General features: G+C 41.8%; 1 protein-coding gene across 2 annotated transcripts in view; it reads right to left on the reverse strand.

Annotated features, from left to right (window-relative positions):
• Nucleotides 1–17,956, reverse strand: part of LOC122803611 (stomatin-like) — a 264,536-nt gene that overhangs the window by 115,304 nt on the left and 131,276 nt on the right. For both annotated transcript variants that reach the window (XM_044073337.1, XM_044073336.1), the window contains exon 4: nt 7,716–7,798. In XM_044073337.1, coding sequence (XP_043929272.1) covers nt 7,716–7,798 — 83 coding nt within the window. The remainder of the gene's footprint in view (nt 1–7,715; nt 7,799–17,956) is intronic.

The following is a 17,956-nucleotide window of genomic DNA, read 5'->3' on the forward strand; positions in this document are numbered from 1 at the left end:
TTCGGACGGTCTTTCAACAAAAGTTTGTCATTTGCCAGAAAACATCTCAGAATTCTAGGTTTGTGGCCTGTACTATTCTCAAGATTTCTTTAGTCAGACTTCACAAGGAAAATTGAACAGTTCATCAAATCAGTTTGATCCCAACTCCAGTGCTCTCTATCATTTTGGATATCAGTGTTGGGGTTTGTGAAAACGGGTTACTTTGTAGGGACTGGAAGGGGAAAAAGGGAGACCTGTGTAGATAGATAACCGATTCACCCACTAGTGTCTGTAACCACAGATGCATCAGACTTTAGCTTTTTGCAAGGAAGTGAGCTTAGGCACTCCTACCTCGTGCTCTGTACTTATGACCTTATACATAGGTACAAGAATTACAGCACAACATTCTGCAGAATGTTCTTGCCTCAAAATACAATGGGACTTGTTACACAGAGTTCAAACTCAGGATGAAGTCAGAGAAAGAAAGACCAGGGAAAAGGGGATTCCACCTTGGCCAAAAGAGAAAATAAAGGTGGGGAATAGAGGAAGGGTGCATAAACTGCAATAGTTATCTCTTCGAACATCTGCGATTATGGTGAGCCATTATACAACTGTAGTACGTTCATCATTACATCACTACTGCAGTACTGCTGACACACTTGACAATTCTCAAAGTTTTTAGGGTAGACTTGGAAGGAGTACAAGATACAGAACTAGAATCAGTAACCCCTGAAGTATGGTTCTGGGAAATCAAGTCCTGGCTGCAGATAAAACATCAATCTTCCAATGTTTTGTAAAATTATTCATGGAAGACCAAGTAGCTGTATGGATTTTGAGTTAAGCCCTTTGGAAACAAAGCAACTGAAGAACATACAGGCCTTGGAGAAGGAGCTTTGGACATTAACCTCGGAGGGATTTATCATGAAAGGAATAAGAAAAGTGAATGGTGAGAGATACAAACATTTTCATAAATCAACAAATACTTAAAAAATTAATGGTAATACTCCTGCTAAACCCCAGATTAATAACGTAACTGCAAGCACCAAAAATATATTGTTTAACTGACTGCTGGGTTTCATTGCATCCTAATGCTACTATATGCATTTTTCTGCCTCCTAACCTTCAGTGCTTCAAAATACAAGTATCTCATACATCACTTCTCACTCTTGAAAGTTTAATCAAATGTTAAACTTCCCTCATTTAACCACATCCACCTGCAGTTCTTAAGCTTTGCCATCAAATCAAACTATCCAGTTGTATTACCAATAAACAGTCTACTGCATTGTAATGGAACTTATCTAATAGATTCATAGGCTTATAGAAGGTTACTAGGTTAACAGCCCTAGAGCACTTACAAGTCTAGCCACATTTATCCTGAGTTTTCCAAGTTGTTGTTAGTTAGGTGACTGAAGTTTGAAGAGGTAAGTGTCTATGGTAGTTAATACTGACTTCCTGTGTCCAGGAGGGACATGAGCACCACCCCAGGAGTGAATCTGCAGTCACCCATCCATTGATCTAGGTTGCATCTGAAGAGTGTTATGGTAGTTAATACTGACTTCCTGGGTCCAGGAGGGACATGAGCACCACCCCAGGAGTGAATCTGCAGTCACCCATCCATTGATCTAGGTTGCATCTGAAGAGTGTCAAGGAGGGGCTTTGCTTCACGTGAACTGAAAGCTTGTTGGAAGTGGCAGTCTCTGGGAGATGTATCCATCTCTCTGGCATGGCTTGTTCATGTCAGAATCTAGGTTAAGATCCATGGAGTGAGTGACTCTCCTGCAGTCCGATTTACAAATGTGTAGCACTTCCACATCAGGGCTGGGTCAGAGAGTGCCCTGTAAGCAAAGCAGAGGTCACCCCTTAGCAATCTGAAGGAGACAGAATACAGTGTCAGGGCTTTCAGTCTTTCTGCATAACACTTGTTTTGTGTACCCTCTAATTTCTTGGTGAGAAACCTCTGTGGTCTCTCCAGTTGTTGCAGGTGTCTGATGAGGTACATGCAAAAGGGAGCACTGTATGCAATTATTGGCCTAATAATGGAATTATAACATCCTTAGATCTAGATGGAATGTCTTTACTTATAAGATGTACCACACAGAAGGATTTCCTTAGTAATGTGGATATGTGGTGATCAAAGTTCAGATTGTCATCAACCAGAGTACCCAAATTACGTACCACTGGGTTTACACTTGGGGGGGGGGGGGGCAAAGGGAATAATTAATCTGCGGCTTTGGCACCAATCAATTATCTGCTTTAATCCTGTCTGCAGTATATTAATAATCGTTGGGGGGGGCTCAATGATTGTTCCCAATTTGCAATCATCAGTGAACTTGGTCAGCCATAGGCTGTCCAAGTTTGCCTAGATGTTTGAGAAATAAATTCCAAACAGTAAGGGGTCCAGCACAGAACCTTGTGGTATGCCAATGGTGACTCGTCTTTTGCTAGAGGTGGACTCACCTACTTTGACAGTATGTGTTCTGTCGGTGAGCCAGTTGGCTAACAGTTTGGTAATGTCTCAGTTAATTCCCATTTGGGAGAGTTTGTCTATAATACCCAAGTGGGGGATTGTGTCAAATACCTTGGCTAGGTCAAAACAGTGGTATGCACCATCTTTCCCTCATCCAGGACCTTGGGGTCTTTCTGGAAGAAGTCCACCATGCTTAACAGTCATGATCTACCTTTAGCAAATCTGAAATGGGCTGGGTCCAGAGTTTAGAGATTACCTATGCCCTTGTTAATATGGTACATAATGATTCCAGTCCTACTTATGGACCTATAATTCCCAGGGTAGGCTGATGGTCCCCCTTTGTGCAGCAGGATTACTGTTGCTGTCCTCCATTCCCCCAGAACATAGCTAGTTCTTAGGCTGTGATTAAACTGGGATCCAAGTTAATCGGCTAGGTCATGTTTTAAGCTGTTTAAAAGGCAACTTGAGATGTTGTCTGGTTCCATTAATGCTGTGTTTTTGGCCTTGGAGAGCGACGAGGGGACCTGCTCTACTGAGATAATAGGCTGAGGAATGGTGACAAATATACTTTGGGGGATGACTGGAAGGGACAGATGTGTGAAGTTTTCTCCAAATCTGACAGCTAGCAGGTTGGCTTTTACCTCTGGCTAAGTATGTGTGGTACCATACACAACCAGTTCACTGCATAGCTGGGTATTCCTTTCTAGATTCTGGATGTAGATAAAGAAAGCCTTGTGTTTATCCTTAGCTAGGGAGGGTATTTATGCCTCATAATTAGCTTTGAAGGACTTGACAAGGTCTCTAATTTGTTTGTTTAAGATAAAGAGGGATTTCTTCTTCTGCTGAGTCAGTTCACTCTTGTTCTTGGACATTAGTTTCTTTCTGTAGTTGTATAGCCTGTTTATATGGGTCCACCAGGGTGGCTTGTTTTTTTTGGCAAGACCTGGTTTTAATCCGGTCAGGTACAGCTGATTCTATACAACTGCTTAAGTGATTATACAGACCACTGGTGTACACCTCTGCGTATACAATGAAGCCACCTATGAGCAATGCATTAGGTTTTGTAGTATTAAGCTTAATGGGCTTATTAGTTGAGACACTGGTCTGTGTGTTGTGATTGTTTTTCGCATTGTTATGTGTGCAAGTGGTTTCCGTTTGGGATGCCTCTGATCTTTTGGTAAGTTATTAGTGAATATGTCTGCATATGTGGGTTTGTGTGTCTTATCCTTATTTAGTATGGGAAGTGTGTGCGTACTGACAACCTGTTTGGCATTCAATTTGTCCTTATGTAAGAGTCTTGCCACAGTGTAACTACATACCTCACAAAGTATTTTTATTTAGTTTCATGAGTAAGTGGTGGTCAGTATACATGAGACAATTGCTACAATACCTCAGATTACCCATGTCTATTAGGCTGGCCACAGAAATGATGGTAAACTGCCAATCCATGATAGCAGGCTCTTACTACATGTTTTATTAGGGAAGGTAATGGGTTAATTTGACAGGACTGTGCTGGTACTGCTGAGACTACAAGTGGGACCTACACTTTGTGTGGGCTAAGGTCGATCAATAAAGCAATGCTGCTCAGTGCTCGACTAAGTTGCTCTTAGAGCAGCAGAAACACTTGGAAGGGTTTCACTGACAGCTATTTAAGGAGAAACTGAGTTCTAGGCTTGTGTGTCTATACAAGGCATTGCTAACTGCTGCTGAACAAAGAGCAGCACCATGCAAACGTGAGACTTGAATACGAGCAAAGAGAAATATGTTTTAAGCCAACTACCAATTAGGAAAATACGCATTAAGCCTTCCACCATCAATCCCAAACTCAGATTAGATCAGCACACTTCTGCCATAAGGGTGCAGAAAAACACCTTCTTAATCTAGAATAGTTAGTTTGGAGCCCAAGTCTAGCAAGACCACACAAGTTACCTACAACTAACAGATACAATGTAACATAGTGCAATTAACTACTTAAAGCAGCAGCAGACAATATTTTTTTGAAACTGCTAAAGTTCATTTACAGTATAGAAGAGAAATGCAAAAAGTTACTTAGAGCCCTTTTGTGGGCTTCCCAGCTCAGATACTAGGTAAACACCTACTGCCACTAGACAAATAATCCCAGAGCTCCTTGTAAAAGTACAGTAAAGGGGTATCCAGAGTGAAATGCTACTACAAACAAACTTAAAAAAAAATGTTACCACAAACTTTAAATTACACTGCTGTATCCATATTTTTAACAGCTTATAAAAGTGTGAATATACAATAAAAGTCTTTGCTTTGTACAAATGAGCCAAGAGCCACTTGAATGTACAGAATTTATAAAGGCACTAAAACCAAGACAAACTGATTAATACTACAGCTAATAAAATTACATGCAGAAATCGCAAGCGTTTCCCCAACCTAAACAGACCAGGCTGCTTCGCAGTGCACTAAATAGATCCAGTGACCTCCTGATCTAAAAACAAGTGCTTGCTAGGGTGTAAAAGCACACTACTTTATCCAACAGTTAGCTAGATAATCAATTCAGAGTACATAAATCAGTAGAACAGACAGCAAAATGCACTTTTCAATACAAGCACAAGGAAAGGCAAATAAATAATGCAAGATATCAACAGCAATGTAGAAAGGGAGGAGCTTATAAAGCTCGATTTACAGTAGGAGTGGGCAGCTTAAAAATCACCAGGTTTAAAAAGCAGATCAATAAAGGGGAAAGTAGGAGGGGAAAAACTACCAAGGAATCCCAGCAGTGCTTTAGTTTATGAAGGCTTGAAATCTGTGTGACTTAACATTCACATACTTTATTGAAAGTTTTTGTTTATTCCTGTGTCTGCGTGCTGCAACAGTTATTCTATATGAATTTTATTAACTTTGTATTAATGTAGGACACTGTACAATGTTTGTGTGGAGCTTTTCTCCCGGGACCTCTGATGAAGATGAAGATTGTTCTGTCAAAGTCTGACCTTGCAAGTCAAGAAACAGAAATACTTATCAAGCTAGATATTGTATGTTTGGACAACAGATAAGCAACTGATCAGATTTTCTGATTTTTTTTTTAGTCTTGTCCAAATAAAATCTTAGTTGTCTATGAACATCTAGCAAATGGAGAATTCTTTCACCTTTCTTGTGAAGGTTAGGAAAACAAATCAGGAAGGTGACTAGATTGACATTTCAGTAATCTATTTAGACATAAAAGAGTAAGTTCTAAGGGACACTGCCTTTGAGGAAAATCAGAAAAGGTGGAATAGACATCAGAGCTTGCTACTATGAGACCATTTGGCAGAGGTTAGAGCAACAAGAACTTTTTCCAATAAATTTAATATTTTGAAGAGAAGAAACAAGTTCAAAAGGTGATAAAAGTATTCTCTAATGAACATAATTTGGGTCCCTGGGAGGAAAGAAAAACAAACAGTGGACAGAACCAGAGGTTGGATGATCTCAATTGCAATAGATAAATCAGGTTCCATTCTGGAGAAAAGCCTAAAGAGAGACATCTGTCCTCTGCTTTTTAGTTTTCCTCTTCAGATTGGAAGTTTCTGCCTCAGATGTCCCTTCACAAGACACACCAGCTCACTCTGGAGCCTTCAACTTTTCTTTCTCTGAATAAAACAAATTTAGTGAACCAAGATGATTTATCAGTTTTTTTGGGACAAATGACTGGCACAGCAGAGCACAGCAGTCCCCAACATTCGACTCTACACCATAGCAGAAAAGATGCCAAGTATGTCTTTATAAGGAGTCTGCCTAACACAGAAGCATTTGGCTCTCTAAGATGACATGAATAAGATTTCCAGATTTAAAAAAAAGAGGAATGATCCTCAGTGGGGTACTTAGCTTTCCCTCACAATGCCAACTGCATCCTTTTGTATGTCTGACAGACCAAGCTATAGACGATGTCTTGCTTCCTACACTGGCATCCAAAATGTTATTAGGATTTCCATTCTCATACATCATTTATGTACCAGCATGCAGTCTTCAGGTCTAGGTCTAAGTCTAATATTACATGTACAGCATTTGAGGAAGGAGTGCCTGTGCTTTGGAGTAGTGACTTGGGTTGTGTGTTCAGTTGTCACAACAGGATTCATTTTTTCACAAGTGTCAGTGCAGTGCAGAACAAAGAACTGTCACTTTCCCAAGTGTGCCATCCCTTGGATGAGGCTTTAAACAGATTTCCCACTCTACCCATGCTGTTCGCAGCTTGTGTGGATGCAAAATATTCCATGGGACTTGTTGAAAATATTAGGGTGCTTTATTATCAGTCTGGGAGCACAGAGAATTAAGGCCTTGAACTGTTAAAAAGCTATTTCCTATACACCAAAAGCTACTTCCTATAGTCCATGGTTTCATCCCCTTAGCCATCTGTCTACTGTGTGATTATGAATAAGTCACTTAACCAGACAGACCTCTAGAGCAAGGCTAGACTTGTCAATGGTTTCTTACACCATGTGACTCGTTAACTACCTATGAACCTATACAACTTAAAAAGGAAGTATATTACATGAGGTGCAAATATATTTAAAAAATGTTAAAGCCTTGCTACAAGACACTGCCTGTTATGTGTCCACATTCTTTCTAGAAGCAAGATGAACAACTCAAGGAAGCTAGTAATATTCAGTGTCTCTACTGCTTATAGAATACTGTAACATTTAGGTACTACACAACTTGTGTACACTGTGTCTGCATCCAGTCTCAGATCAGGGGCCATCTTTTAGCACTCAACAGTGGTAATGGGAAAAACTCATTTCCTGGTTTGCTGATCTCGTTAAGCTATACAACCAGTTCAGCAGTATCTACACAGGGGGCAAAAATTTAACATGTGCTGACAGAGTGCTTCCAAGTCCCAGGATATATCACTGGTGCGTACCAGCTATGGCATGCAGCCACATGTTCTCCAGGCCCTCAAGCTCTTTGTGAGAACCATTTATGTTCAAATTGTGACAGCTGCCATTGTGCCAAAGGGTCACCAAAGCTTTCATGATGCGTGCTACACCTCAAACAAGTGTTTATGCACTGTGTACCCAAATCCTAAGTGTCAACACAGTGCTGCTGTATTCCTAACACTCTCATACATTATGACAAAAACTCCTACTGATCATATGCCATGCCTAAGGAAAATTAGAAATAAAAATGTGTACCCAGTATTAAAGTGGGAAGCACTGTGACCACAGCAAAGCTGATCATAATAGGCCATTATATGTAATGCTCATACCTTATAATGCTAGCAGTGTTTGCAAGGCATTGTTTGAAATGTGAAAATAATTTATAAAATTACCTCCTGAGGTGGGATGTCAAAGGAAATGGTTCTTAAATCAACTTTCACAAAACTGTCTGTGCATGGCAGCACAAAGAACAAACCTGTGGAAAGAAAAATCATTTCAAATATTAAAATACATTTCAATGCCTGGCACTACTTGGAGAAAACAGGAAATTGCACACATTAAATCAGTACCTTCCACAAATCAATTTGGAATTAATGGACAAGATTTACTGAAAAAAAAACAGCAGCACACAAACACAACTCTTAATGAAGACATGACGACCAACTCAGGAAGCAGCATCAAATATGTACACAAAAATAAAAATAAACCCCTGGATAAAACTGGGCTCAGATGGAGAAGGTTAGTTTATTCAACATAAAATAAACAATCACTAGAGGGAAGGAATAACAGTAAAGAAACGATCCAACTTTCCAAGCTCATACTATTCTATTGTTATTATTACAAAGCCTTTATGGCAGCATTAGCAGCCAGTATAGCGAAGCAATAAAAGGTGATTAGTGTGGATTTGAAGAGAGGCCTACCTTTGCCAATATCCTTTGTATGCTCAAGACAATCCAAATGCAGGAAAGAGGCAGTGATGTTAATGGATTCAGGAAAGGCTTCTGACATAGTGGACTTTTGTTTTTACTGTACTGGGATACATGGGCTTCTCGGACAGTTTTATCCAGAGTTTGCTAGCTGTGACAAGAGTCATGGTGCTGAGAATATTACTGAACAAAGCCAGACTAGCAAGAGAAAACAGACAGGGATGCCTCCTATCGGCTCTTATTTGCATTTGGAGCTTCTAGTTTTAGCAGTGAAAAGCTCACCTATAAAAGAAGGTGATCAGTGACACTATGAGATCTGTTTAGTTGTACACCCCATGACACTGGCTAGTTGTACACCCCATGACACTGGCTAGTTGTACACCCCATGACACTGGCTAGTTGTACACCCCATGACACTGGCTAGTTGTACACCCCATGACACTGGCTAGTTGTACACCCCATGACACTGGCTAGTTGTACACCCCATGACACTGGCTAGTTGTACACCCCATGACACTGGCTAGTTGTACACCCCATGACACTGGCTAGTTTGTACACCCCATGACACTGGCTAGTTTGTGCACCCCATGACACTGGTTTAAAATGGCATGAAGAAGCTATTAATGAATTTGGGAATCTATCTTTCAATGAATTTTGGGTCTATATTGAATTGATGGACTTGGTCCTGAAGAATAACTTCAGGGGTGGCTATGGAAGCCAGATGTGCCCCGGTATATGCTAACATTATTTTGATGTACTGAGAACATAAATTTGTTTTGAATTCTCAATTCCAAGATTGCTGGGTGCTTTATAAGCATTTTCTGGATGATATTGTTATATTTTGGGTAGATTCAGAGGCCAAATTCAAAGAATTTTTTGAATATATATCTATCTAATAGCACCAGTTTTTTGAGGTTTACTTACAGAATCCGCAGTGGTGCAGCAGTAGCGTTGATGCCTCACAGCAAGAGGTTCTCCCATTCGATTCTCAGCTAGTCTGCAGGGAGTGCCTTCTGTGTGGAGTCTGCATGTCCTCCCCGTGGGTCGAGTGGCGTTCTGAAAGACATGCGTGAATGGACGTGCCTTTGTTGAAGGTTGGGTGTTGAGCTAGCAATTCAGCACCGTGAAAATCTACTGCCAATGATTAGCGGACCAGAGTTCCGCTGTGGCGACCCCTAACCGGGAAAAGCCGAAAGACAACAACAACTTACAGTATTACTGAAGATACATTAAATTATTTGGATGTGACTTTACAAAAATTCCAGGGGGGGTTTAAATCTAAAGTGTATCGCAAACCAACCTTTTCCAATTCATTTTTACACTACTCTAGTGTCCATCCATATATCCACAAGAAGAGCACTGTCAAAGGGTAGTTTGTTAGGTCTAATAGAATGACCTCAGATGATCACGATTTTTAAGTTTGAATGTGTGAATTTGATGAATATATTTCAAGAAAGGGGCTACCCTGACAATGCTTGATGAGATTTACAAACTGGTTGGTGAGGAGTGCAAAACAGATTTTATTTATTTATTTATTGACATTTGTTAACCGGGTTTGTCCAACTGGGCTTGTGGCCCATTTTCAGTGGGGACCAGAGGAGAAAAGCTCCAGTAATACATTTTAAAACAAGTACAATTTTAAACAATATTGATATAATAGCAGTTATTAGCAAAACGATTCGCATATGTTAGGATACATGCATAAAGTTGCATTAAAAAGAAGCTAAGCAACAATTTTGCACTGATATCTTGCCCCAGTTCTAGGTAGTGAGATAGTTATAGAGAGCCCTAATTCCGACACGTCTAATAACTTTACACCACTTCATAACAATGTGAGTTATGAGCAAGCTTTTGTCACAAAATTGTGATGCTAACATTATTAAGAACATCTTGGAAAAGGAATGGTATAGATTCTCTGGGCTTTCTAATTTAGGTAGAATTTTTGATCCCCCCTTGAGGGTTATCTGCAATCAGAATGGCACTGGGGGAATCTATGCCATCATCAGAGTCAACTCCTCAATGTTGATGTTCTTTGTAGTAACATTCAGTACCAAGCAAGACAGCACTGTAGCTGTGAGGTGACAGACACTGATAAGACTGCCGACCCAAAGCAATCCAAACTGCTGACACTGACAATGGAATCTGCATTGGTAAACTGTCCTTGTATCTACTGGCAGAGGGAAACAGGAGGCAACCTGATGGAGAAGTGACAGCACATTCATTTTGCTGCTCTAGAACCAGACAGGGGAGACAGGAAAACTCAATTTGAACCTTTACTAGGGCCCTTGTCCTCTTCTCCCAGTCTGGGTCCACTGAAATGGGGACTATGGGCAAGGTGAGAGGAGTGGACAAACAGCCAAAAGATATAATCTGACAGTTCTGATTCAGAACACCCAGAAAATGCTATTCAATCTCTTCCCAAGAGAAATACTAGAAATTACAACAACCTCACTTTCTGAAAGTTTAGAAGAGAAAGGTTTGCCTGTATGAATCCATGGATCTGTTCTCGTAGAAGGAGACATGAATTCAACCCATGGAACCTTAGAAGGGGCTAGAGAAGCCCTAGAAGATCCCACTTCCTCCAAATTAACTTTCTGTCTTTAGTGTTCTTTAAGCTCATTAGGGGAACTTTCTCTGGGTAATAATCTTTTGTCTCCTCCCTTTGCCTGAAACTAACACATGACATGCTTATTTTGAAGCAGGAACTTAAAGGTGCATTTCAGACACTTTTAAAGCTGCAGTGTTTCTCCTGTTTTTCCTACTTGTCCACCTTGACCTCGCATTAAGCATTACAACACAGCATCTATTTATAGCGTTTGTTTACTGAGAGTGCAACTGAGCCATGCAAGACCCTTTTCTCAATTGAGGCCCAGGGAGAAAAGCTCCACAAATAAATAGTTACCATATTTTGTATGCCAAATTTATACTACAGTGAAGACAGTGAAAATAATCAGTAGTATATATTACAGTAAATGCAAAGGTAGTTTTCAAAGAATGTAGTGAAAAGGAGAAACAATAGTAGTAAACATTAACTGAGCATAACATGTATTAACTGAAAGGAGGAGGAAGAAAGAGGGGAAATGACATATGAAGGATATTAGTTGACAAACATAGGAGAAACAGGAGAAGAGAAAAAGGTTAAGAAAGCATATGTACGATAGAAGTACAGTGAAAAAACGACAGTATTTGGGATGAGTGGAATGATATTAGCGGTTTCTCCGAGTTGATAAGAAATTCAAATGACTGGAAATTAGAGAGGAGAGGATGGCTGGTGATAGGCAGAGTGAACAACTACATATATGGGAGTGGTTGTAGAAGTGAACATAGGGTGACGAGTTTTAACTTGGTGAGCAGGCGAGCGTCGGGTCAACAGAAACTCTGTAGATTGTCTTTGAAGAGAATGGGGGAAACTGCTTGCCTAACTGTAGTAGGAAGTGTGCTCCACTCGCTTGTAACACAAGTGGCAAATAAGGAGTCGCCACAGGAATTGTTTGACCTTTTAACCTTGAGAAGGTCTGTGTCTGCAGATCGAAGAAGTCTTGGGGGAATACCACTGGAGCCGAGTGTTAAGAGAGGGGACATTCACTTGGAAATAAGACTACATAGTGAGGACATTTTAACTGTGAGAAAATGAGGTAATTTGAGAATTTCATCCAGTTTAGTTGCTTGAGGGTTAGGTGCATAGGATTAGGTAACTTAGTAGGAAATTTAATTTTATTACAGCATCGTTCCAATTTTCATACAGGTTTGTTAATATCTGCAAGGGCAATAGATACACAGAGCAGACGTCACAGAAGGTAAGATGCAGCTGTGGTCCTAAGAGTGTGTGCAGTGAGAAAATTTGATGATCTGTAATGAAGGCTCAATTTCTGATGACTGTTTTCATTACAATTTGAATATGACTGTTAAATGTAATGTAACTGTCTATGGTGACGCCCAATAGTGACCAACTCCATCTGGATGCTTTAATATGAGGACTTCAAAGTTGGCCTTTGTCCGAGTAGGCCCTTAAAATAAAACAACATTCATTTGGTTTTATTATGCTTTAGGAACAATTGAGAGTGTGCAAGCCAAGCGTCAAAGGGTGTAAAGGAAGCTTGGGAAACAGTGTGTAGTAAGGAAAAGCAGGTAGAGAAGCAGATTACAGTATAATGGATCAAGGCAGCATGTGATTATGTGAAAACAAAATTAAGGAACAAATTAGACAATAAACATCCAATGATGCATTCTTGTGGTACTCCACTAGATACTGGCATAAACAAAGAAATGGTAGACTTCCACTTAGCTGCCTCTGTACAGTTAGAAAGGTAGCTAGTAAGCCAGGCAAGTGTGAAAGAGATGAAGCCAAAAGAAGAAAGTGTGAAGGAGAACTGTATCAAAAGCTTTGGCAATCTCAAAGAATATGGATAAAATGAGTTTATTTTCATTAATTTCTTGGTAAACGGTGTTGAAGCACAGCAAGGCAGTAGTGGTGTTATGGTTCGGTCAAACGTCATAAGGTGTGGGTGACAGAAGGACAGGATGTAGTAAAGAACCTTACTATAGGTACACCTTTAACGAGTCTTGATAGTGATGAAAGTACAGTGACACGTCAGATGTTTGACATTTCTGTAGAGTTATCATTTTTATGTAAGTAATGGATAAAAGATTGTTGAGCAATTCATAACTGGGGCAGTTAGTCCGGCAGGCTGGGGTGGAGGTTAGAGGATATTTGTAGTTTCATTTTCTTTTTCTTCGTCTGAGCATAAGTAAAAGAACCAATTGCCTTGTTGCATGCCAAAAATGACAGGAGTAGATCTAGGATATGTGACTCAATGCAGTTTCCTGAATGGACAAAGAAGTTGAAGATGTCACCAAATGTCCATTTTGGAAAGATTTGTATAAATTGTTTTTCTGTGACACTTTGCCTTCCACATACAGGATAAAAGCCATGCAGTCTTGAACTCATGGGTCAATGCACCTCAGATGGAGATAAACCCTTTGTGACCCATGTCCAATTAATGGTCTTTTGGTTGAGATCTAAATTCAGCTAGAATACCTTCAAGCTGGATGTCATAGCTCCAGAGTTCTATATACTGTATGAAAGGATGTCTTTCTGAAGCTTTCTCTCAGATCTTGAAAGCATGCATATTTTCTACACTTATTATTTCATGATTGGGGATGTCCAAGTGTCTATACCAACACATGCCAGGACACAAGGTGTTGGCTACAATGGTGCAAACACTCCCTAAACCTACCAAGATGGCCCAATGCTACTGCAAACAATGCATGAAAATTAAGAGTGAAGATTTTATGCTTACATTATAAAAAGTGCATACTTGCTCAAATTACAATGGACAGCATCAGCTCAGTGTAGTGGAAGACAGTCCTCCATCCCAGTAGTGTAACTAAGTTGGGCTAGAGGGGCAATCGCCATTAGCAGAAAGTGATGGGAGGGCACTGTGACGCCCGTGCCCTGGCCCAGCAATCAAGGAGCCTGAACCCTCACCACTAACACCAGAGATGGTGTCTCATATAAGAGGAAAGGATAACAAATACACACAGTAAAGTGCAATTTCCCTTAACAGCACACAGAGATCACATTCAGTTCGGGGCTGGTCGCTCCCTTGCTCTCCAGGTCCCCAATAAGACTCCCCACTGGCAAAACTATAGGGTCCAGATCTCAGCCTAGCGGGGCAAGCTAAAATCTCCGGCACCCTCTCTGTCCAACCAGTGCTTCGTGTCCCTGCCCAAGTAGCTGACACACAAAAGTTTATACAACTACACAGACACTCCTAGGGAAGGCTGTCACAGGTTCTCCAGCTGTGCCCCTTTTACCCAGAATATAAAGTAGTAATCCTGCCACCACCCAGCTAATATTTATCAGCTACTCAAAGGCCCTTAAAAGGGTGGCCAATTATTACTGTGCAATATTATTATCCATTTGGTAGTATGACTACACAGTCAAAGCTTATTTGAAGTGACTTGGATAGTAAACTCTATAAATATGCAATGTACTCTAGCTTAAATTATCTCTACACAAACCAGCCACAGTTAAAATGTTTTAAAATATTTACCAACAAATAATTAAAACCACCAGACAATACTTTCTACTACACAGTCAATGCTAGTCAAGAGTTCAGAGATCACACAGAAATACTTAAAATAAATCAGTAGTACAGCCCTGACATCACAGAAAAACGGTCTAAACTTTCTAATTCTTAGCTATTGCTACAAGAAAACACACTTCTAAAATAACTTACTTGTAGAGCAAGGCAGAGTGCTGTAAGTTGGATAGTCAAGGCAAAAATACTTAATGCCTTCTGATTCTCTCGGTTTAAATTGCTATTACAGTTCTGATAAACATTGCATCATCTTTTACACTTTCCTGGTGTTCCCAGGCTGACAAACTGCATTTACATGCTTTTACACTTCGAGCAATAAAGGACATTCCACATGTAAATTCTGGTCATCAACTTTAGCCTTAAAAAATTAGGCAGGAAGCCTTCATCTAGCCGGACTGGAGCCGACTTTAGATCACAGGGTCACACAATATGCTTTTACTGGGTCAGTAGAAAGCACTGTTGCCACATTTTTGTAACAGCATTTTTTTTTTATTTAAGATAACAAGCCTGTGATTCACATTCACATTTACAAATGATAGAATTATGTATAAAATTCTATCTGGCTAGGCTGGCAGCCTTCACCCTTCTCTACCAGTCTTCACATCTCTCACCCCCCCCCCCCCAGAGAACTCAAGCTAGTTTTTCAAGTGACCCTCGAGAAACGCCGCTTGAGGGGGTTAGGTCTATCTGAGTATACCTACCCCATTCCCTGTCTTGAGAACCCATCTGCATTGGCATTGCTATGCCCACTGCGGTGCTGCACTGACATATCACATGCTTGCAATCCCAGGCTCCATCTTAGCAACTTGGCATTTTGCTGACTGGCTCTGTTTAACCATGTTAGATGGTTGTGATCTGTCATCACAGTGAATTTTCTTCTATACAGATAAGGCTGAAGTTTCTGCAGTGCCCACACTATGGCTAGACATTCCTTTTCTACAGCTGCATAGCATTCCTCCCTGGGTTGGTGCCTATGACTGAGATAAACCACTGGGTGCTCTTCCCCCACTGAAGAAATCTGGCTAAGTACAGCCCCCACCCCATGGTTTGAAGCATCCATCTGCACAAATTATTTGCTGTAATCTGGACTGGCTAACACAGGGGGCCCTACCAAAGCTTTTTTAAGCTTCTGGAATGCCCGCTCACATGCTGGGGTCCACACTACCTTATCTGTCCTGTTCTTCCTTGCCAGGTCTGTGAGGGGAGCAGCTATGGTACTATAACTGGGGGCGAGCTTTTTGTAGTACCCTGTTGTCCCTAAAAATGCCCTCACCTGCTTTTTAGTAACAGGTGCAGGCTATGCCTGAATGGCTTCCACTTTGGCAGGTTCTAGCCTTATCTTACCACTCCTTACTCTATGTCCTCAGCCATAACCACCTGAAATTTGCTTGGCTTAATGGTCAGCCCTGCCCTCTGTAGTCTGCCCAGCACCTCCCTGACATGCGGAAGGTGCTCTGGCCAGGAATGGCTGTAGATGGCAATATCATCTAGGTAAGCAAGGGCAAACTCTCCTGCGAGGATATGATCTACCAGCCTCTGGAAAGTCACTGGGGCATTCTTCATCCCAAAGGGCATCTTTGTGAACCCATACAAGCCAAAAGGAGTCACAAAGGCTGACCATTCTCTAGCACTGGGAGTCAAGAGCACCTGCCAGTAACCCTTGGTAAGATCAATGGTTGTAAGATACTTAGCCCCACCCAGCTGCTCTAGGGCCTCATCTGTCCAAGGCATGGTGTACGCATCAGACTCTGTGTGACTATTTAGTTTCCTGTAGTCCACACAGAACCTGGTGCTGCCATCCTTCTTTGGCACCAGCACCACTACTGAGGCCCAGGGACTGTTGGACTCTTGAATCACCCCTAGTTCCAACATCTCCTGTACCTCCTCTCTCAGGCACCCTATAAGGGGCCTGCCTAATAGGCCTTTGGGGTCCTGTATCCACCTGGTGCTGCACTAGGTGGGTGGACCATGGTTTCCCAGTGAATATGTCCCCAAATTCCTGCAACACTGCTCGGATTTCTCAAACCTGGGTAGGAGATAGCTGCTGGGACATTGCTACCCCTTCCACTGAGGTGTCAGCCCAAGCCTCACTGAGATCAGTCCCCAGATCTCCCTCAGATTCCTCCTGCAATCGACTGCAAATACTCAGCACAAGGGCCTCCCTATCATGGTAAGGTTTCATCATGTTAACATGTTACAATTTGTGCCACTGCCATCTGCCTAGAAGTTCCACCATGTAGTTAACATCACTTACCTTTCTTACGACCTTGTAGAGACCCTCCCAAGCGGCTTGCAGCCTGTTGTTTCTGACAGGAATGAGAACCATTACCTGCTGCCTCACAGCATACTCTCTAGCTTGAGCATTCCTGTCATACCACACAGTTTTCTGTTGTTGGGCTTCTGCCAGGTTCTCCTGGGTCAAGGCCATGAGTTCCCTGAGCCTTGTCCTGAAATTTAGGATGTATGCCACAACAGACTCCTTGTGAGACTCGCACTCACCTTCCCACTCATCTCGAATGAAATCTAGAGGTGCCCTCATCCTATGCCCATACAGCAACTCAAAGGGTGAAAACCCTGTGGATTCCTGGGGAACCTCTCTGTAAGCAAACAGATGGAGCAAATATTTGTCCCACTCCCTCTTAAACTGATCTGCAAATGCCCGCAGCATGGACTTGATTGTAGAGTTTAGCCTCTCAACCAGACCATTAGTCTGGGGATGGTAGGGGGTGGTCTTCATGTGCCTCACCCCACAGGACTTCCACAGACAAGCCAGCAGATATGATATGAAACTGGTACCTCTGTCAGTCAGCATTTCTTTTGTGAAACCTACCCTGCTGAAAATCTCTAACAAAGCATTTGCCATCTTTTCTGCCTCAATGGAGGACAAAGCCACTGCCTCAGGGTATCGTGTAGCACAATCCACTACCACTAGCATATACTTTTTCCCTGTGGAACTTGGGGTACTCACAGGACCCACAATATCCATAGCTACCATCTGAAATGGCTCCTCAATCACAGGCAAAGGCATCAAATGAGCACACACCTTGTTCTCCTGCCTTGCCTACCTTTCGCACTGCTCACAGGTCCTGCAGTACCCGGTTACATCTCTGGAAATTCCAGGCCAATAGAAGTTCTGCATAATATGGCTCTTTGTACGTTTTATGCCCATATGACCTGCAAAGGGAATATCACGGGCTACGCCTAGAAGCACCAGACGGTAGGCTCCAGGTACTACCAACTGCTGTACTCTCTCACCTTCTATCCCTCCCTCAGGGGTCTGCTCTCTGTATAGTAACCCTTTGTCCCAGTATACAGATTCCCCCTTTCCTTGAGAATCAGGTGCCTCCCTAGCGACCTGCCTCAGGCCTTGCAATGTAGGGTCGGAAAGCTGAGCCTGTCTCAACTCTCTCCTTGTAGCCCTTCCCAGCTCCCCTTCCACAGGAAGTCTGGCATCCTCTGACAGTGGTGCCTCACTGTCAGCCTGGGTACTACTATTCACCTCTACCTTTGCAGTCACTCTGTCCAAGGGACAATCAGTACCCACAAGCAGCTGTGGCTCACCTTCAGTCTCAATGCTACAGAGTAGCTCGCTCCCTTAAGTAA

The sequence above is a fragment of the Protopterus annectens genome, chromosome 5.part1 (assembly GCF_019279795.1).
Source record: "Protopterus annectens isolate FY-2018-M chromosome 5.part1, PAN1.0, whole genome shotgun sequence".
In the NCBI taxonomy this organism is placed as follows: domain Eukaryota; kingdom Metazoa; phylum Chordata; order Ceratodontiformes; family Protopteridae; genus Protopterus; species Protopterus annectens.